Consider the following 21842-nt stretch of genomic DNA (forward strand, 5'->3'; position numbering starts at 1 on the left):
TTTACTTCTCTATACATGAATTTTAATTAGGGTGGAATGATAATAATGGGTGCATGACGTAAAGGTTGAGTAGCAAATCAAAAGACAAATAAATCACTTTTGGTTGACATCGAACACATGTCTAGCCATTTTACTAAAAAACTTATTCAACTAAGGTGTCTTTTAGATTACAAGATTTGAATAATATGTAACTTTGAAAATTCCGTTTAACAAACTCAACCCAAATTACCCTATTCCATTTTATCTAATCATTTTGTTACAAACATTAAAAAGTTATAATTTCTTCCTTGAAACTTAAAGAGCATGCTTTTTTGGATGTAGACTTGCCGTAGATCCGACTTTTAGCTTTCAACTCATGTATTACATGATGTTGTTTATATGATAGTAAAAGATATGTGAGTCAAAACACATAAGAATACACAAAACATCCTAAATTGTTTGAGCTAAAATAATAGATCGAGTACACTTGAAGTGGTCTTAAAACAAAAACATAAATTTTTAACCATCATAGTGTCATACTAGCGTTTATATGTTGTTTGAATATTACAAACCCAACCTCTTATCCATATTCCCCCCCCCCCCCCCCTCCCCCTCTCACACACACTATTGATTCATATTATTTTTCGTCCTTTAAGATAACCTGCTACCTATTTTCCTTTTCAAACATGGGGATGCAAGTTTAAAGTAACATTATGGGAAAGTTTCAAAATATCTCTCAAGTCTCGGAGTTGCGGATTTTACTCTAACAGTTTGTCTTCAATGACTATCATGTATTACTATCACAAGCTACAGACCTACTTAGTATTACTCGTGACTATCTAACCATATACATTATACAACCTATAGTTTTTCATCTTCAACATTAAACAATTCAAAACGAATATCAAAATACTGAAACATGGAACAATTTTAATAATACTAAAATCACATTTATTACTAGGAGACTCGATCACATTAACCACCATAAGACTCAACTTTTCACCATCATCGAGTATATTCCATTTTCTATCTTAAAAACCAACTCACTATCTAAAAACTCAACTACTTCGTAATAAATTTATATTTATTTATATACTACTTATAATAATAATACTAAATCACATTTATTACTATAAGGCTCGATCACATTTACTAGACTTTAGTATGACACTTGAATTGAGTTCAACGTGTTGTTGGTTATGAGAGTCTTGAGGTTTATGAAAATGTTTAAACTTAATTGTAGAATAAGTGATTTGGAAATTTCTTTTAAATTTCCCCCTTTGATATTGATATAGCATGTGCGTATGTATATTGCTTTATCTCAAATTTCATAACATTATACAACACCTTTCTTACAAACTCCATATCAACAATGCCCTTAGCCAATATTACCAATATCCCCAACATCCCCAACTCATTGAAGATATTACCAAACCTTATTACGTAACCTCAAGCTTTTCATCTTTATCACATACCAATTCAAATGAATTATAAAATATTGAAATGTGGGACAAGACGTGCAATGCACAGTCCGTTTGGGAGTAAGCTATATTCGTTAATATAATGTAAACTGAGTTACAGTCGTTACAAGTTATCTAAAAATGATGGTGAAATGATATTTTTGATTCATATATCGGTTAGTGTATGCTTTCTATTCATGCTACAAAAATGTCGTTCACTTTACATTGTCACAACTTGCTACCTGTACTGAAGACCAATTACTACATGAAACAATCTCAATTACAAGTGCGATATAGCAACCATAACCATCTTCGTGCAACGCACGGGCAATGCACCTAGTAATAATCAGTGAATCACTCCTTAGTCCCTATTGATTACATTTCCCAATACAACGACAATTGCTAATTTCTTCTCCAGTACCTTTTTTTCTTAATTTGGTAAATAATTTGTAAATCGTTAAAAAGAATGATCTGCATGCATCGCATATGGTTAGGTTTTAATATGTTAGTTAACATTTTGGCCTGACTTCAATTCCTTCAATAGTAAGTCCTCCTTTTTGTTGATGACCCTTAACTTCAGTTAATTTCATTTTCACCACCTCACTTTTTTCTCCACCAAAGAATTCTCCTAGTTCAATCTCCATCCATCCATCTTCTCTACTAATCGGACGTCGGCCTTCTCCTTTCACCGCCCGTTTTTCCATCAGTTGTCTCCGGTTCATGAAAAACAACGCTTCAAGTTGTTGTTTTTTGTTGTCTTGAGGGCATAAATACGTTGTGTTGGTAACTGAAGAATCGGTTGTTGTAACTGATGTCTCAGATGGAATAGAGTCCAACCCAAATGAACGATCGGAAACTTTAATAACAAGATAAGCGTCGTATGTTGTGTTTGATGACAAATCTTCCGTGTTTATTATTCCTTCGATTTCCACGTTAGATATTGTTTTAAGCACTACCACCTCAGAAAATCTGCTAAAAATAAACAAACATTAGTAAATATCATATAAATAGTTCATATATAGTTACGTAAATATCATATGAATAGTTCATATGAATAGTAAATATCATATGAATAGTTCAGAATAGTTTATATATCGGAAGAAAAAACCTATTGAATGGCATCAATGGCTCCTTAACCCTTCCTTTTATGTGGCATCGCCTCCAAATCGCATGGGAATCGGTTAACAGGATATTACTTAAATCGGGTAGTGTTCGTAGTTTTTATTTAGCCTATGTGGGGTAGATTCAATGGGTCGGTTTGTTTGGCAACTTTGTCGCCGCTTGATCGGTACGGTTGTCTCTTCCTTCCCTGCTTGCTCGCTCTTTCAAGTTCGTTCCCTCATAGTGTTAAATAGGCTTCGCCGCTCTCGATTTTTACATCATATTTTATATTCCAATCTTTTTCAATCGTTCCGATATGTTCATACCATTGTATAGATGAATATAGGGACTTGTAACGTTAAAATCAGTTTAATAATAATAATACTTTTTGCTTTTCAATTAATGTATATATATATATATATATATATATATATATATATATATATATATATATATATATATATATATATATATATATATATATAGTTACGTACATTAGTATATATATTTTTATAAAATAAAGTTCTTGTTGGAGCTAATCGGTTAATCATGTCTCACATGAAAAATGAAAGAAACAAATGTATGCTTATAAGCAGTGTTGTAAAAAAACCCGATTACTCGCCGATTAATCCCTGATTAATCATTTTTAGGAGTAATCCGTTCTGATTTCCAAAAATCCGTTTAATAAACGGTCAACGGCAATTGATGGATCAAAATCGAATTTAGTAATCAAAGTCAGTCAAAGTAAAAAAATGATTAACATTTTAACATGAATTTAAACTAGAATTTTATAGTTTTGAAGTAAAATGAACAATTTTAGAAAATTATGTTAAAAATTATCTTTATATTTATGGTTTTTTCTATACTTACACATATAATTTTTAAATTTAATATTTCAATGTATACAGTACAATCCGATTAATCTCCGATTAATCCCCGAATTTCCGATTAATCCTTCCAAAGTTCCGACCGATTAATCCCTGAATAGCGAATTTTGCAACATTACTTATAAGGCCATGAGAACCTCCATCAATGAATGCTTATGAGGCTATGAGAACCTCCATCAATCAACAATTGATTTTAAAGTATCAAGGAACTCTTGAACTTATATGTATGGCTATGTCGTGGCACTTAATTTGAATGTTTAAAAGTTCAAGTGTTGATTTTTAACCATGAAAATGCATTTGCTTAGATATTTAATTGATTAAACCTTTTTGTGCATATTTTCAAAGAAAATTTTGTAATAGAAAAGCATGAGATTTGACCAAAAAGTCAAAGGAGAGTGATAAGTAACCTTGATGTAGAATGGGTGGTCCATGTCCAATGATTTGGTTCATTGCTTAGAGAAATATTAAGTGCTCTTGCTGATAAAACACAACACTTTTTCCCACTAACTTTGTTTAAACAAAACCTCTGCATGGATTAAAATAAACAAATCAATAAAAATAAAAGACACATTCATTTACATTCTTAAAGCTAGGCCAAACAAGTAGATAATAAATAAATATATAATATATAATCAATATAATATAAACTCACCCTAATTCCACCATCTATGAGAATAGAATCACAAAGCTGAAAGTACAAATCTTTTTTAGAAGAAAAATTGAGTTGAGTAGTCATGTGTGATCTTGAAAGAATATTAAGGAGATCATGAGGCAAGAATCGTCCCCAAACGATATCGGATTCAGCAGCCGATCGTAACGATGAAGATGCAAGCATTAATCTGCATGCATCTGGTGGGGATGTAAGAGAGACAATTGTTGAAATACAATCTTCTGGCAACATGTTCAATGTTCTGCTGGTGTCCATTATTTTAGGTTCTAAAAAAAAGTTAATTAATTAAAACTTTATATATACTGTTTGTGTATGTAAGATCGATCGAATGTATGTTTATAGAATGAGTGAATGATTTGTATATATAAGAAGTAAGATATATATATATATATATATATATATATATATATATATATATATATATATGATCACATGTATGATGTTTCTGTGAAACTGTATTTGAAATAAGTATGTGTGGTTGACTGGTAGCAATAAAGTCATAGTCATATTGATTAATATGCAAGTTGTATTGCTTTTTTTTTTATTTTTTTTCCGGCGAAAAACGAATGAACTATTATAACACACAAAAGAAGGCTCATCAAAAATGAGACCTCCTTTAAACATACAAACAAAGAAACTCGAGCTAACTAAACTAAAAACTATAACTATGCTCGTAAAACCAACAAGGACAATGATCAAGGACAAAGAAAAACAAAGGAGAAGATGGAAAACAATCAAAGCGGAACACGGTAGATTAAAATCCATCTAAGCCGAAAGCTCCTCCGACAACAAGCGACAAAAGCAATTATGCATCTTTGATGAAAACACCAAAAGATGTCCTCTCTGCACCTTGAACCAATTTCTTCCTTCTCTCCTTCATCGGCCTTTTAACACGCTCCGATTCGGGAGGCGGTTTGCTAGAGTTAACGTCGCCCTTTTGAACGCCTTCCATATTATCCATAACATCGCAAAAAGCCGCAATAGAGTCGTCCACGTTTTTATCTTTAGACCCCGAGAAGATAAACGTATTACCAATAAGCCCGTTACAAGAAGTTGGCAAGTTAACCCCATCGAGCTAGCTTCGATCCATCATTCAAAGCCTTGCTAGACCCCGCATCTGAACAGTTAACAACAGGAGCATCACAAACAGCTTTCGACACCAACTCCGGAACCGAAGCATCCGGTTCAACCTCAAGCACATCACCGGAACCAGAATTCGGATCTGAATCTAAGACTATCGGAATGGGAATGCAAACACTACCTAAAACAAGTCCTCAACCGCCGGCGAATTCAAATCCGGGACCGTCTCGATCACCTCTGCTTCAATAACCGAAGATCTATGGTCTAAACAAATAAAACTAACGTTATTTCGCCGACAAACCTTCCAAGATTTCCAACACTTTTTATGGCACGATTGACCCAAGCAAGGGAACTCCAAACCATCCTCCATTGCTTTATTAACCTTCGTAGAGACACAATCAAGATTAGTGGGGTAAGACAATTCTGTGTCCGAAACAACACTCGGAACATCGGCAACGACAACGCTAGGACCATCACCCATCGGTAGGACATTCCCTTCACAAACGGCTCTGTTAGAATTAATCAAATTCAACGAGGTAAATTCGTCATTAAAGATTCCATCGCACATATTCGAAGGGATTTCGTTAACACGAATAAAAAAAGATTATGATCCCAAATTGTTCTTAACTTCCCTAGCTGCATCTACCAACAAGGAGGGGCAATCCAATTCGATAAAAGCGTATGCTACCCCAATTTGTTTGAGATCGGACGAGGACTGAGCAACGTGCAAAACCTTACCAATACCCGCAGCTACTTCCTTGATATTTTCCTCCGAATAAAATTTGGTCGGGATACCGGAAATACTAACCCAAGTAAACCGGAAAAATTGATCGGCACGGGAAGAGAAAGGACCAATGTAAATTAACTCATCCTTAGCAGGATGATCAACACATAAACGATCCAGGCTTGAATTGTCTGCGCATAAGACTACGAAACCAAAACAGCCCCATTTGAAAACCCGACTAGCAATAACACCCCTTCGGGTCAAACAACTCATTAAATTTTCCACGTGCGTATCGAGGTCATTAAATGCCTGTCACTGTCGCAGAAGCCCATTCGGCTGACAAGAGATAAAGTGGCAGTTGGCAGGCGCGTGTGGGCCCGCGCTCAACATTGGGCACATCAAACTGACATCCACGCGCGTGCAAAAAATGCCAATCGTTGATTGCGTTACACATGTACAGCCACGATGAAACCGTTTCACCCCATGACTCCCAATCTTCACTATAAATAGGCCGGATTCACCCACATTTCTATTTTTCTGACTCAAGCTTCGCCGATATGCTGCAAATTTCACTCCAATCAAATCCCAAATACTCCGGCCAACTTCAAAAGGTTAGTAATTCTTCGATCACTCATAGAAAATGACTAAGGCGAATGAAACTTATGTAGATAGCGTAGTGTCGATTATAGAGCAAAAACATATAGATTCGTTAGTTAAATAATACCCACCGTTAGCACAGTATAATCCGGTGCCACCCCTTTCTAACCAACGTGCTCACAAACCACCGGAGAAGAAGGTAGTGATATACGAGCATGCGTTTAAACATGGGAATTTTAGAGTTCCACCCTCAGACTTCTTTCTAGGCGTACTAGATCATTTCCACGTAGGGTTAGGGCAATTACACCCATACGCCGTAGGTAAAATAGTGCTATTCGAGATGTGGTGCGCCGCGCTAAACAGGGTACCATTAGTGAAGGTGTTCTGCCATCTATACCGTCTAGCTACCCACCATAAGTCCTGGTTTACCTTCTTCGCCCGGCAAAACTTCATAAAATCCCCCAAATCGAATGCGGGTCATTGGAAAGAAACTTTCTTCTTTGTTGACCAAACAGTTGTTGGAGCCAGTTTTTCGCAAACGCTAATTTGGTGCGAAAGCGTGGCAAAGGACGTAAACAAGACCCCCGTCCTGGATGATAAGGAAACGAAACTGTTAGCAGAGTGCGCTAACGCATAGCTTGTGCACCGGTCATATGGGAATGTTATGATGCGGTTAGGAAAGATATCCGCGCACTGGCCATGGGAGAACATGCGCCCAGCTATAATCTCGCCGAATGGCAAGGGTAGGAATAGTATGAATGCATGTGAATATATAACAGCTGCTGCATACTTATATGTTCTAAATGTGCGCATATGTTTGCAGAGATGAAGATGAAGAAAGTGCTCACCGCCGAGGAGATTGCGGGTATCTCTTTCCGCAAACAAAAAGTTAACGAGCCGCTGAAGCAGGAGAGGACTGGCGAAAACGTGGAGCCCGCACCCGCCACCTCGGCCAATAAGCGCAAGGCTACCGAAGCCCCCCAAACTAAGCAGAAGAAGAAGAAACTCACACCCAAGCAAAAGGAGGACATGTGAAATGACAACTTTGTCCCCGTCGATCCAGCGTCCGTAGATCTACCTCCTCCCACCACTGGTAAGCATCTCTTTTCTTGCGTTAACACCGCACAATTAACTTCATGTGCTAACGAATCACTAATTTGCAGAGCATATTGAGGAGACGCATCACACACCACCGCGAGCAATCCGGACCTTGAAGCCACCGCCACGTCAAGAGACAAGGCGATACATCTTGATTCTGATACCACACCAACCCCACCACACGGTAACTTCTGATTGGCGAATCTGGCGCAACTCACCTAGTCCTCCGCCGAAAATGCTGCAGAGCAGTCCGCTTTTCTGCAGCAGATTTTCCCGGCAGAGTTCCGCGATAAACTGGCCGCGCTAACCTTCCACCAAGCGTACAACGCCTTTGTCCAAAACGGCCTTGTGTTCTTTGGAATGTTTGCGGATTAAGTGTGACGACCCGGAAATTTCCGACCAAATTTAAACTTGATCTTAATATGGTTTCGACACAATAAGCAAAGTCTGTTAAACTGAATCTCAAAAACTTTGAACCATGTTCATGTATACATTTGACCTTTGACTAATACCGACGATTCACGAACAGTAGTTTACGATTAAGATAAGCATATATATACATATGACAATATGCAAAACAATTTTAAAGTATTAATTGATATACTATGAGAATAATTAAAACTATAATTTACATTTAAAATAAATTATCTACCATTGTAAGACTTATCATATTATTATTTTTTTATCATTAGAAAATAATATATTTTATCATTTTTATCATTAATAATATTATTTTTATCAAATTCACCAAAATTATTATTATTGTAACTTATTATCAGTATTACTATTATTATTAATAATTATTATTGATATTATTATTATTTGAATTTAAATTATTGTAAATATAATCATAATTAGTAATTATTAATAAAATTGGTATAAAGTCTTATGCTTGAATCCAAATCAGTGCAAGATATTCATCAAACTGTATCATGCTTTGTTTCTATCCCCAATCTGTTACGTATCATTTTCAATTGTACAAATCTAATCACCTTTACAGCTTAATTTTTTTTTTTTTTGGTTATTTAGTCCTTGATTGAATTGATCCTGTCTCCAATTTGTTAAACGTCTGAATCAATTCAGAATACAAACAAAAGGAATTACTGCATCTAATATTCGATTATTATTTGTACATAACTCAACCTTCACAATGCCATTTAAAATACCATCATCCCTCACCATGAACATATACATATATCTTTATTTTTGATTCTGTTGATGAACCAAACCACCAAGATTGCCACCGGTCACCATAAACACCCAAACACCACCACTACCTCATGCGTACGATCACCACCTCAAAAACTTGAACAACCATCATCATCAACTGTTTGCTATACCTTTTCTGTTTTAAACGCAAACCCACTCAAACATTACACGGTTAATCTTTCTATTTTTCTGTTTACATGCGCCAAAACAACAGCATAAGCTGAAACTCTTTTCTGTTTCTTGTTTCGGTCTGGACGCAACCCCAACCATCAACTTCACACCTTCGGCCTTCATCTAAATCAAACAATTTCTATGTTCGATTACCACCTTGACCACCACACAAACCACCATCAAACTCACCATTATCAAATAATTGTTGCAACTATCGAAAAGTAAAAATCATAAATCGAAACAAACCTTTGAATCACCTTCGGTTATTGCTAACAAGCTTGAAACCACCACAATGGTAATTTCTATCTTCTGTTTCTTCATTTTTCTTTTTTCTTTTCGCAAGACACCAAATCACACTCGCATCATTCTCATAATTGATTTATTCTTGTTGTTATGTAAACCACAATAACAAACCATCGAAAATCACCCATTAAATCTCGACACCCATTTCAAACCCTTACTACCTTTAGTTGATTGAGAACCACCGTAACCTTGATCAACCCAACATCGAAATCCTCCATTCACCACCTTTCTTTATAATCCCCATAACTGGACACCGCCTGTTTTATTTTTTATTTTTTCTTTTTCTTTCTTCTCCTACTTGGCAACCATAACTGCCACCATCAAGGACCCTTTGTTACCACACCATCGTGTACCTCTGATCATTGTAATTGTTGATGTGTTTCTTCTGTTTTAACGACTACAACGACAAAGTTATAGAGAGTGATGATGAAGACTATAATGAGGTGATAATATATTAAGTAATCGATTAGCTGTACTACTTTCTGTTTTAGTTTTAGTGTGGACAGGATCAACCACTACACCATTTGTTTATATATATAATGACTGATACGCATGATATAAAGGAACCCGTGACAATATTAAGTGGAGCATTAGATCTGTCTAGTCGATTATCATAATCCAAAGTGGAGCATTATATTAAAGAGGATGGGAATCTGTCTAGTCGATTAGGAATATAAGGAAGGGACGATTATAATAATATTAGGTGAAAAGTTTTCGATTATAATTAAAACAAGTTATGGGTCTTATCTGTTTGCTTTCTTTTTTTTTTTACGAACTGCAAACCTCACCCTTTAATTCTTGTCAACTTATTTAATTCACAAAGATAGTACCTTTCTGTTATTGATGATGGTATATGTCGTGGGGTTCTGGAAAAGGGACGTGTATTGGTATACAAAAATAACTAAACAACTTCCTTATTCTATATGCAATCGGGCCACTGATTGGGCCGAGGGCCAAATCACACCTTCTGTTGGGCCGACTAATTCATGGGCCATAAATTGTGTGTAAAAGTTGGACTGAGGCAAAACTGGACAGCAGCCATATTTTTTTTCTTTTGTTCTTGGTCACAGCAACTTGAATGATGAAGTAATGAATTATGAAGAGGTTTGGTGATGATAATGAATCATGATGATAAACTAGTCGATGTTCATATTATGGTATTTGATAATAGATTAAGATGATGAGTATGATCATAAGTATGATGGTGATCAATGGCGATGTATGATGAGGAATACGGTGAAAATGATAATGATACGATAAATGATAACGATGATCGATTGGGTTAGGAAGAAGATGAAGAATAACTATTAGATGCGAGTTATATATTTTAGATTGGATTATTAGAACAAAAATGGAAGTGTAGCGTAATGGTTATGGATGTTATCCGCGGGTTCAAACCCGGACTTGGGCATATTTTTTAAGGACTACTTCTATGAGGTAGTATTACTATTACCATTATTATTATTATTATTATTATTATTATTATTATTATTATTATTATTATTATTATTATTATTATTATTATTATTATCTCATTATTATTATCTTTATCATTATTATTATATTTATTATTATTATTATTGTTATTATTATTACTATTATTATTATTATTATTATTATTATTATTATTATTATTATTATTATTATTATTATTATTATTATTATTAAGTAATATTATCAAAATTATTATTTTTCATTATCGTTATTATTAAACTTATCATTTTATTAAAAACTACTAATTATTATTATTATTATTATTATTATTATTATTATTATTATAAGTATCATTATTTTTATTATCATTATTATTTTTATTAACAATATTTTTATTATCATTATTTTGATTATCATTAATAATATTATTATTATCGTGGTTATTATTATTGTAATTATTTTTATTATTAAAAATTATTACTACTATTATTATTATTATTATTATTATTATTATTATTATTATTATTATTATTATTATTATTATAAGCTAATACAATTTTTTTTATTTTATCAATTAACAATTAGCTACATAAAATCACATTTAATACATATAACATATAATTTACTAAAATAACAGGTATATCACTAATCATATAGAACTTCGTTCGATTTCAATTATATGTGTTAATATATATATATATATATATATATATATATATATATATATATATATATATATATATATATATATATATATATATATAAATGATATAGGTTCGTGAATCCGAGGTCAACCCTGCATTGTTCAGTTCAGTCGATCGAATATTTTTACTACAAAATATTGTAGAGTGAGTTTCATTACTCCCTTTTTAAATGCTTTTGCAATATATATTTTTGGGACTGAGAATACATGCGCTGCTTTATAAATGTTTGACGAAATAGACACAAGTACTTAAAACTACATTCTATGGTTGATTTATTAAACCGAATATGCCCCTTTTTAGTCTGGTAATCTAAGAATTAGGGAACAGACACCCTAATTGACGCGAATCCTAAAGATAGATCTATTGGGCCCAACAAGCCCCATCCAAAGTACCGGATGCTTTAGTACTTCGAATTTATCATGTCCAAAGGGAGTCCCGGAATGATAGGGGATATTCTATATGCATCTTATTAAGGTCGGTTACCAGGTGTTCAATTCATATGAATGATTTTTGTCTCTATGCATGGGACGTATATTTATGAGAAATGGAAATGAAAATCTTGTGGTCTATTAAAATGATAAAAATGAATGGTTATGATAAACTAATGAACTCCCCAACCTTTTGGTTGACACTTGAAAGCATGTTTATTCTCAGGTATGAAAGAAATCTTCCGCTGTGCATTTGCTCATATTAAAGATATTACTTGGAGTCATTCATGACATATTTCAAAAGACGTTGCATTCGAGTCGTCGAGTTCATCAAGATTATTACTAAGTCAATTATAGTTGGATATATTATGAAATGGTATGCATACCGTCAACTTTCGATGTAATGAAAGGTTATCTTTTAAAAACGAATGCAATGTTTGTAAAATGTATCATATAGAGGTCAAGTACCTCGTGATGTAACCAAATGTAATGTATTCGTCCAGATGGATTAGGACGGGTCTCTACAGGTGGCATCAGAGCGGTGGTCTTAGTGAACCAGGTCTGCATTAGTGTGTTTAACTGATAATTCGTTAGGATACATTAGTGAGTCTGGACTTTGACCGTGTCTGCATGTCAAAAGTTTTGCTTATCATTTTCGTCGAAAAATTTCCTGCTTATCATTCTTAGTCTAGACACATCTTATTGCATTGATTGCATGAATAGTGTACATACAAAATTCATATCTTAGCGTATCTGTTACTGTAAGCTTTGCCTGACATATTCCGTAAATTCCTCCGTATTCTACGAAATCTTTTGTTCTATATATATAGATATTCTATGTAATTAGAATACCATCCGATAACCGAAAATCATTTTATACCGAAAACCCTTTACTCAATCATACGAAATGGAACTCGCCACCAGTTCAAGTTCCTCGGATTTCGATAGCTATTCCGATATGGATTTCTACCTGAGCTTCAAAAATAGTATAACCGGGATGGATCCACCAATCAGCCATCATCAATTCTGGATGAATTAGGGGTGGGTTCGCTGCCTACTTAATCATTGGAGACAAGAAGAAGGTGATCCCTTCCATCCACCACATTCCTTTCTTGACGAAGAACCTGAAGCATTTACCGGCGAACCTGTTCGTAATACCATTTTCTCTCTCATTTCTAGAATATCTCGTCACGATTATATACCATCTCACATTCTAAATCTTATTCATTCGATCGTTCCGACCGACAATCATCCCGGTGTAATAGAAGAAGTCAACGAAATTCGCGCTCGAGTAATCAATTTGAAGAATATGATGCAAAACTTACCAGCTTCAACAACATCAACAGTACCATCACCACCAACAACAACAATATCCGCATCCCATACCTCAACATTACAATCTGTACCTCAAACATCAATGTCATACACACCATAGATACCAAGGAGTACCAACAACAATGAACGATGAAGTATTGATCCATAACTTCATTGAAGAAATATTCTGCGAAGAATATGCGATTCCTAATAGTTAACGATGAAGTATTGATCCATAACTTCATTAATATTCTGCGAAGAATATGTGGTTCCTAATAGTTTTAGAGATTACGTATTCTAGCTCACACCGAAAATCATATGAGTTTAATATCATATTAACTCATTAAATCCATGATTACATCTGAAGAAAATATATATGTATATATGTTTTCATAAAGATTGTAATTAAAAATTCTTTTGTACAAACTGTTAATGGTGAAAATATTTTAACGGGTAGGTAATACCCGAGGAATGTTTAGATTTCATATTAATAAGTTACACTGTACAATATTCGAATCTGATCCAGCGATCATTTACTATCCTACTTACATCCACACATATACGCATCCGTTCACCACAGAATAACCATCTTCATTCAATTTCACATTCGGATTTTGACCGATCAGAATCCAAGTCAATATTTGACAAGTGGCATAATGAAGAAAATAATGAACAAAATAAAATTGATTAGAAACCAAATAATTAACTACGTAAAACTTTAAAACTATATTAACCAGATCCTAGTTAACTGTTCCTAGCTAACTGTTCCTATATGATTATTTCCTTAAAATATACTAGTTTTGGTTGAACTATTGAACTATTGGACTATTGGACTACTATCATGGACAATTAAAAAGTATTAAAAGAGTAGAAAATATTAAATACAACACATTTTGACTTAAAAGATCGTAAATAAATTACATCTACTACAGTTAAATATTTCCTCAAGTTTTCCACTTGATTTCATCTTAAATCTCATTTGTATCTTGACGATTACAATCTGCGTTCAAACCTTTTATGATTCTTGAAAACACCTCAATCGAAAGGATGAACCAACCGCACATCATCTACGAAAGAAAAGATTGATGCATATAGTTATGCACCTGAAAACACTCGGAACTTGAGTAAACGTTTAACACATATATGTGTTAGCTCCTTTGGCATTGTTATTACCGAAAATAACTTTACAATCCTTCTCTAAATTAGCCAGTTTTCTCACAGCTCCAGCAAGTTAACTTCGACTTTTCGTTCGAAATAACCTTACTATAACCTTGATTTATATGCGTGCTTTTTTATTATTACCGAAGAACCTTTTATATTCCACCACATCACCAGCAGACGTACCAGCAACCTCGTTACTCATTGGCTTAAATCTCTCCGACAAATCACTATATTTATCTATTGAAGTCTTATCATGAACTCATCCGCACCTTGTAACGAGAATTGTCATACCAATTACCAGAAATTGGCGTTTAATCATCTAAAAACATAATTCTCTTGAAACCCCTCGGTTTGATAACCAATGATCCAGATCCATTAACTTTGAAAATGCTGACGAAGCAGCATGTAGTAAATGGTATTAATGGCCAAAAGTGATGATAAAAGAATGGAGTGTTGGGAACGCTCGATAGAAAATTTGGTACTGAAAAACAGTTTGAGCTAACCATGAAGGAGACAAGGACAAATACAAGGACCATACCCTGTATTCCAAGAATCCAGATAATTCTGTATCCGATGAAATCCTTAGAAAATATCTTGCTCCGAAGTCATGTTAAAATCTTGCGGAAAATTTTTCTTTATCAATCTTCGAACTTTGAAATTCCAAAATATCATCATAAATATTTTTGATATTTCCGAGGATATTTTCATAAATATTTTTGTCCGAAATTATTTATCTCTTCGTGCTATCCATGTTACATCATAAAGGAAACTATTTTAGTTTCTAAATTTCTTTAAAATTCGAGTTTAAATTATGAATGATTTCTGGAGAAGCGTTGGGAATATAAGCATGAGTTAGTATAATATAATGACGTCAGGCCAACGTGGTTATATTACAGTAAGTCATGCTGAATTTCTAATGAAACGTGATGATGGTTCACAGTAGATCATACCATCATCATGTGTCATGTTACATAACTCTTTTATTCTGCTTAACTTCTAAACATATCAAGAAAATATATTCTTGATAGTTCTATTCTCAGTGATTCTGGTAATTTGACAAATCAAATCGTGCTATTACGTTCTTCCTTGTTTAGGACATTAAGTTCATTCGAAACTCCATACTTACGAATTCTGGACCGTTACTCGTTTTACTAGAAGTCGAGAGGAGAATAAAAAGGTAAAGAGCTCCGAAACATAAGGGAAGATATAAAACTCGACAACAATACATAAATCACAAACCGTGTACATTAATACGAAAAGCAATATAAAGACACGGGAGTATGATAAACACAATAACCCTAAGAGCAAATTAGAAGTAAACAGATTCCTCCCGTGGTAGATGAAAAAGGAGAATGATCGATACGAAAGTCCGGAATATATCCAGAATTAAAACTGGATGAAGCATATTGACTGATGATTTGAAAGTATGAATTAAAATATAGAAAATGGGAGTGGTAGGAAGTAATGGAACGGAAGAAGTTCATTTATAGTGGAAATACCGGACCGAGCAATCGAGGCAGATCATCGCATTTAATTAAAGAGATCTTAATTTCCTTTTTCACCGAAGAATCAGATCTTATATAGATTACGAAGATTTTCTTTAATTTCCTTGAATTTCGGAAATCCACCGCTACTACTTCAGAAAATAAGACAAATCTCTATTTTCTCATTTCACTATTTTGTGATAGCTTCACTCGTACGCTTCGAGTAATCGAATTGTTTATCCATATTAACCAATAATGACACAACTCTATTTATCAGCTCATATTCGTCATGAAAACATTTTTATTGTTATCCATGACAACCCCACTAAAATTTCGGGATGAAATTTCTTTAACGGGTAGGTACTGTGACGACCCGAAAATTTCTGACCAAATTTAAACTTGATCTTAATATGGTTTCGACACGATAAGCAAAGTCCGTTAAACTGAATCTCAAAAACTTTGAACCGTGTTCATGTATACATTTGACCTTTGACTAATACCGACGATTCATGAACATTCTTTTACGATTAAGATAAGCATATATATACATATGACAATATGCAAAACAATTTTAAAGTATTAATTGATATACTATGAGAATAATTAAAACTATAATTTACATTTAAAATAAATTATCTACCATAGTAAGACTTATCATATTATTATTTTTTTATCATTAGAAAATAATATATTTTATCATTTTTATCATTAATAATATTATTATTATCAAATTCACCAAAATTATTATTATTGTAACTTATTATCAGTATTACTATTATTATTAATAATTATTATTGATATTATTATTATTTGAATTTAAATTTTTGTAAATATAATCATAATTAGTAATTATTAATAAAATTGGTATAAAGTCTTATGCTTGAATCCAAATCAGTGCAAGATATTCATCAAACTGTATCATGCTTTGTTACGTATCATTTTCAATTGTACAAATCTAATCACCTTTACAGCTTAATTTTTTTTTTTTGGTTATTTAGTCCTTGATTGAATTGATCATGTCTCCAATTTGTTAAACGTCTGAATCAATTCAGAATACAAACAAAAGGAATTACTGCATCTAATATTCGATTATTATTTGTACATAACTCAACCTTCACAATGCCATTTAAAATACCATCATCCCTCACCATGAACATATACATATATCTTTATTTTTGGTTCTGTTGATGAACCAAACCACCAAGATTACCACCGGTTACCATAAACACCCAAACACCACCACTACCTCATGCGTACGATCACCACCTCAAAAACTTAAACAACCATCATCATCAACGGTTTGCTATACCTTTTCTGTTTTAAACACAAACCCACTCAAACATTACACGGTTAATCTTTCTATTTTTCTGTTTACATGCGCCAAAACAACAGCATAAGCTGAAACTCTTTTCTGTTTCTTGTTTCGGTCTGGACGCAATCCCAACCATCAACTTCACACCTTCGGCCTTCATCTAAATCAAACGATTTCTATGTTCGATTACCACCTTTACCACCACACAAACCACCATCAAACTCACCATTATCATCATTATCAAATAATTGTTGCAACTATCGAAAAGTAAAAATCATAAATCGAAACAAACCTTTGAATCACCTTCGATTATTGCTAAGAAGCTTGAAACCACCACAATGGTAATTTCTATCTTCTATTTCTTCATTTTTCTTTTTTCTTTTCGCAAGACACCAAATCACACTCGCATCATTCTCATAGTTGATTTATTCTTGTTGTTATGTAAACCACAATAACAAACCATCGAAAATCACCCATTAAATCTCGACACCCATTTCAAAACCTTACTACCTTTAGTTGATTGAGAACCACCGTAACCTTGATCAACCCACCATCGAAATCCTCCATTCACCACCTTTCTTTATAATCCTCATAACTGGACACCGCCTGTTTTATTTTTTATTTTTTTCTTTTTCTTTCTTCTCCTACTTGGCAACCATAACCGCCACCATCAAGGACCCTTTGTTACCACACCATCGTGTACCTTTGATCATTGTAATTGTTGATGTGTTTCTTCTATTTTAACGACTACAACGACAAAGTTATAGAGAGTGATGATGAAGACTATAATGAGGTGATAATATATTAAATAATCGATTAGCTGTACTACTTTCTATTTTAGTTTTAGTGTGGACAGGATCAACCACTACACCATTTGTTATATATATATATATATATATATATATATATATATATATATATATATATATATATATATATATATATATATATATATATATATATATATATATAATGATTGATACGCATGACATAAAGGAACCCGTGACAATATTAAGTGGAGCATTAGATCTGTCTAGTCGATTATCATAATCCAAAGTGGAGCATTATATTAAAGAGGATGGGAATCTGTCTAGTCAATTAGGAATATAAGGAAGGGATGATTATAATAATATTTGGTGAAAAGTTTTCGATTATAATTAAAACAAGATTTGGGTCATATCTGTTTGCTTTTTTTTTTACGAACTGCAAACCTCACCCTTTAATTCTTGTCAACTTATTTAATTCACAAAGATAGTACCTTTCTGTTATTGATGATGGTATATGTCGCGGGGTTCTGGAAAAGGGACGTGTATTGGTATACCAAAACAACTAAACAACTTCCTTATTCTATATGCAATCGGGCCACTGATTGGGCCGAGGGCTAAATCACACCTTCTGTTGGGCCGACTAATTCATGGGCCATAAATTGTGTGTAAAAGTTGGACTGAGGCAAAATTGGACAGCAGCCATATTTTTTTTCTTTTGTTCTTGGTCACAGCAACTTGAATGATGAAGTAATGAATTATGAAGAAGTTTGGCGATGATAATGAATCATGATGATAAACTAGTCGATGTTCATATTATGGTATTTGATAATAGATTAAGATGATGAGTATGATCATAAGTATGATGGTGATCAATGGCGATGTATGATGAGGAATACGGTGAAAATGATAATGATACGATAAATGATAACGATGATCGATTGGGTTAGGAAGAAGATGAAGAATAACTATTAGATGCGAGTTATATATTTTAGATTGGATTATTAGAACAAAAAATGGAAGTGTAGCGTAATGGTTATGGATGTTATCGGGACGTCGCGAGTTCAAACCCGGACTTGGGCATATTTTTTAAGGACTACTTCTATGAGGTAGTATTACTATTACCATTATTATTATTATTATTATCTCATTATTATTATCTTTATCATTATTATTATATTTATTATTATTATTATTGTTATTATTATTATTATTATTATTATTATTATTATTATTATTATTATTATTATTATTATTATTATTATTATTATTATTATTATTATTATTATTATTAAGTATTAAGTAATATTATCAAAATTATTATTTTTCATTATCGTTATTATTAAACTTATCATTTTATTAAAAACTACTAATTATTATTATTATTATTATTATTATTATTATTATTATTATTATTATTATTATTATTATTATTATTATTATAAGTATCATTATTTTTATTATCATTATTATTTTTATTAACAATATTTTTATTATCATTATTTTGATTATCATTAATAATATTATTATTATCGGGGTTATTATTATTGTAATTATTTTTATTATTAAAAATTATTACTATTATTATTATTATTATTATTATTATTATAAGTTAATACAATTTTTTTTTATTTTATCAAATAACAATTAGCTACATAAAATCATATTTAATACATATAACATATAATTTACTAAAATAACAGGTATATCACTAATCATATAGAACTTCGTTCGATTTCAATTATATGTGTTAATATATATATATATATATATATATATATATATATATATATATATATATATATATATATATATATATATATATATATATATATATATATATATATATATATATGATATAGGTTCGTGAATCCGAGGTCAACCCTGCATTGTTCAGTTCAGTCGAACGAATATTTTTACTACAAAATATTGTAGAGTGAGTTTCATTACTCCCTTTTTAAATGGTTTTTGCAATATATATTTTTGGGACTGAGAATACATGCGCTGCTTTATAAATGTTTGACGAAATAGACACAAGTACTTCGAATTTATCATGTCCAAAGGGAGTCCCGGAATGATAGGGGATATTCTATATGCATCTTATTAAGGTCGGTTACCAGGTGTTCAATCCATATGAATGATTTTTGTCTCTATGCATGGGACGTATATTTATGAGAAATGGAAATGAAAATCTTGTGGGCTATTAAAATGATAAAAATGAATGGTTATGATAAACTAATGAGCTCACCAACCTTTTGGTTGACACTTGAAAGCATGTTTATTCTCAGGTATGAAAAAAATCTTCCACTGTGCATTTGCACATATTAGAGATATTACTTGGAGTCATTCATGACATATTTCAAAAGACGTTGCATTCGAGTCGTCGAGTTCATCAAGATTATTACTAAGTCAATTATAGTTGGATATATTATGAAATGGTATGCATGCCGTCAACTTTTGATGTAATGAAAGGTTATCTTTTAAAAACGAATGCAATGTTTGTAAAATGTATCATATAGAGGTCAAGTACCTCGCGATGTAACCAAATGTAATGTATTCGTCCAGATGGATTAGGACGAGTCTCTACATCAAGTACGCCGTTCCACCAATTTGTACCAAGTGGCCGTGCGGAAAGAAACAGAGCTGGGGTTGCTGCAGGCAGGTGTTGATCAGGTGAAGAAAGACAGGGATGTCGCGGAAGAGGCGCGCAAAGCGGTGGAGGCGACTGCACCGGAGACAAAAACCGCACTGATTGAGGAAAGGAAGAAAAACCGCGAGTTAGTTGGGACAGTTGACCAGGCTAAGGGGGAGACGGAACGCCTGCGGTTGGAACTAGAAAGGGTGAGCCGGGAGAAAGATAACGCGGTGACTGGCCGCGAGCTGGCAGAGGTGGATTTGTTAAAGCTTCGCACCTCCCTCCCTACCATTGCGCAAAAGGTGATGGACTCGGACCCAGTATCCGAAAGGTTCAACGCCTATGTTAACGCAGTGAAGGATCAAGACCGCCACAAGGTGATGCTGGAGGTGATCAAAGGCTGCGACCTCACGCCACCGTACCCCGAAATTGTTCAGAAGTAATTGAAGGAGGGTACCGCCGCGGTCCTTATGGAAGCTGAAAATGCCATCACATCCATCCCGATCCCCTTAATAGATGCCTTCGCTGCGGATCCCAATATGTCAGTTGATGGGTTTCTTAAGGAAGATTTTTTAGGTTGAGCACTTAACCGTTTGCGCCGTAAGTCCTATGCTTAGGCAGGAAATTGTAAGCACAATTTTTAAGCCCTAAGTCTCGTGTTGGACAGGCATTTGACACAATTATTATTTGTAATAACTTAGTTGTATTATATATTTTTGTGTTATGCATGCATTATGTATTAATTGTTTATATATCGCGAATCAAAACAAAGGATGAACCGTATGCCCATGCGCATAGTTAACCAAAACTCATGCGCATACGCAGGTACTGCGTAAAATAAACCAATACTTTAGCAATTTTACCTTTAACAGTTTAGACTCAAAAGCTACTGCGTTATTGCTTTGTCATGTGCTAGAGGTGCACTTTAGCTGTATGGTAAGCAACGCAACTAAAAACAAACAATGCTTTTATACTTAAGAGTTCCTCAAACAAACAAATGCGGGAGTAATTACGCACAAGCAAACCAATGCTTGTATTTTTCAGTCGACTTGGCAGCCATCTAGTCTGCGTGGCGCATGGTTAGGGGAAAGCCAATTCCCTTCACCTGCCGTTAATATCTAGTCTTGTAACCAAACAGGCTTTTGCCGTACGGGGGCTAGAGGACACCCCTTAAGTAGGCAGGAACCGCATACAAAAAAGAAAAACCAACAAAAGTATGCCCGAGTAAATATTTTAATTAGCATTAATCATGATTACAATCGCGACACATCCAAACGGACGGAAATTACATAGGAAAAAATAATGTGCTAAAATATTTGGATTGATC

At 33.4% G+C, this 21842-nt stretch overlaps 1 protein-coding gene across 1 annotated transcript; it reads right to left on the bottom strand.

Annotated features, from left to right (window-relative positions):
- Window positions 1-1792: 1792 nt before the first annotated feature.
- On the bottom strand, window positions 1793-4410 carry LOC139856039 (F-box protein VBF-like). Its single transcript, XM_071845272.1, has 3 exons — window positions 4080-4410; window positions 3835-3953; window positions 1793-2408 (listed from the first exon to the last, which is right to left on the bottom strand). Exons 1-3 carry the CDS (start codon window positions 4350-4352, stop codon window positions 1949-1951), a joined length of 852 nt encoding a protein of 283 aa, XP_071701373.1. The 5' UTR covers window positions 4353-4410; the 3' UTR covers window positions 1793-1948.
- Between the last annotated feature and the right edge of the window lie 17432 nt (window positions 4411-21842).

This window comes from Rutidosis leptorrhynchoides, chromosome 6 (genome assembly GCF_046630445.1).
Source record: "Rutidosis leptorrhynchoides isolate AG116_Rl617_1_P2 chromosome 6, CSIRO_AGI_Rlap_v1, whole genome shotgun sequence".
Lineage (NCBI taxonomy): Eukaryota > Viridiplantae > Streptophyta > Magnoliopsida > Asterales > Asteraceae > Rutidosis > Rutidosis leptorrhynchoides.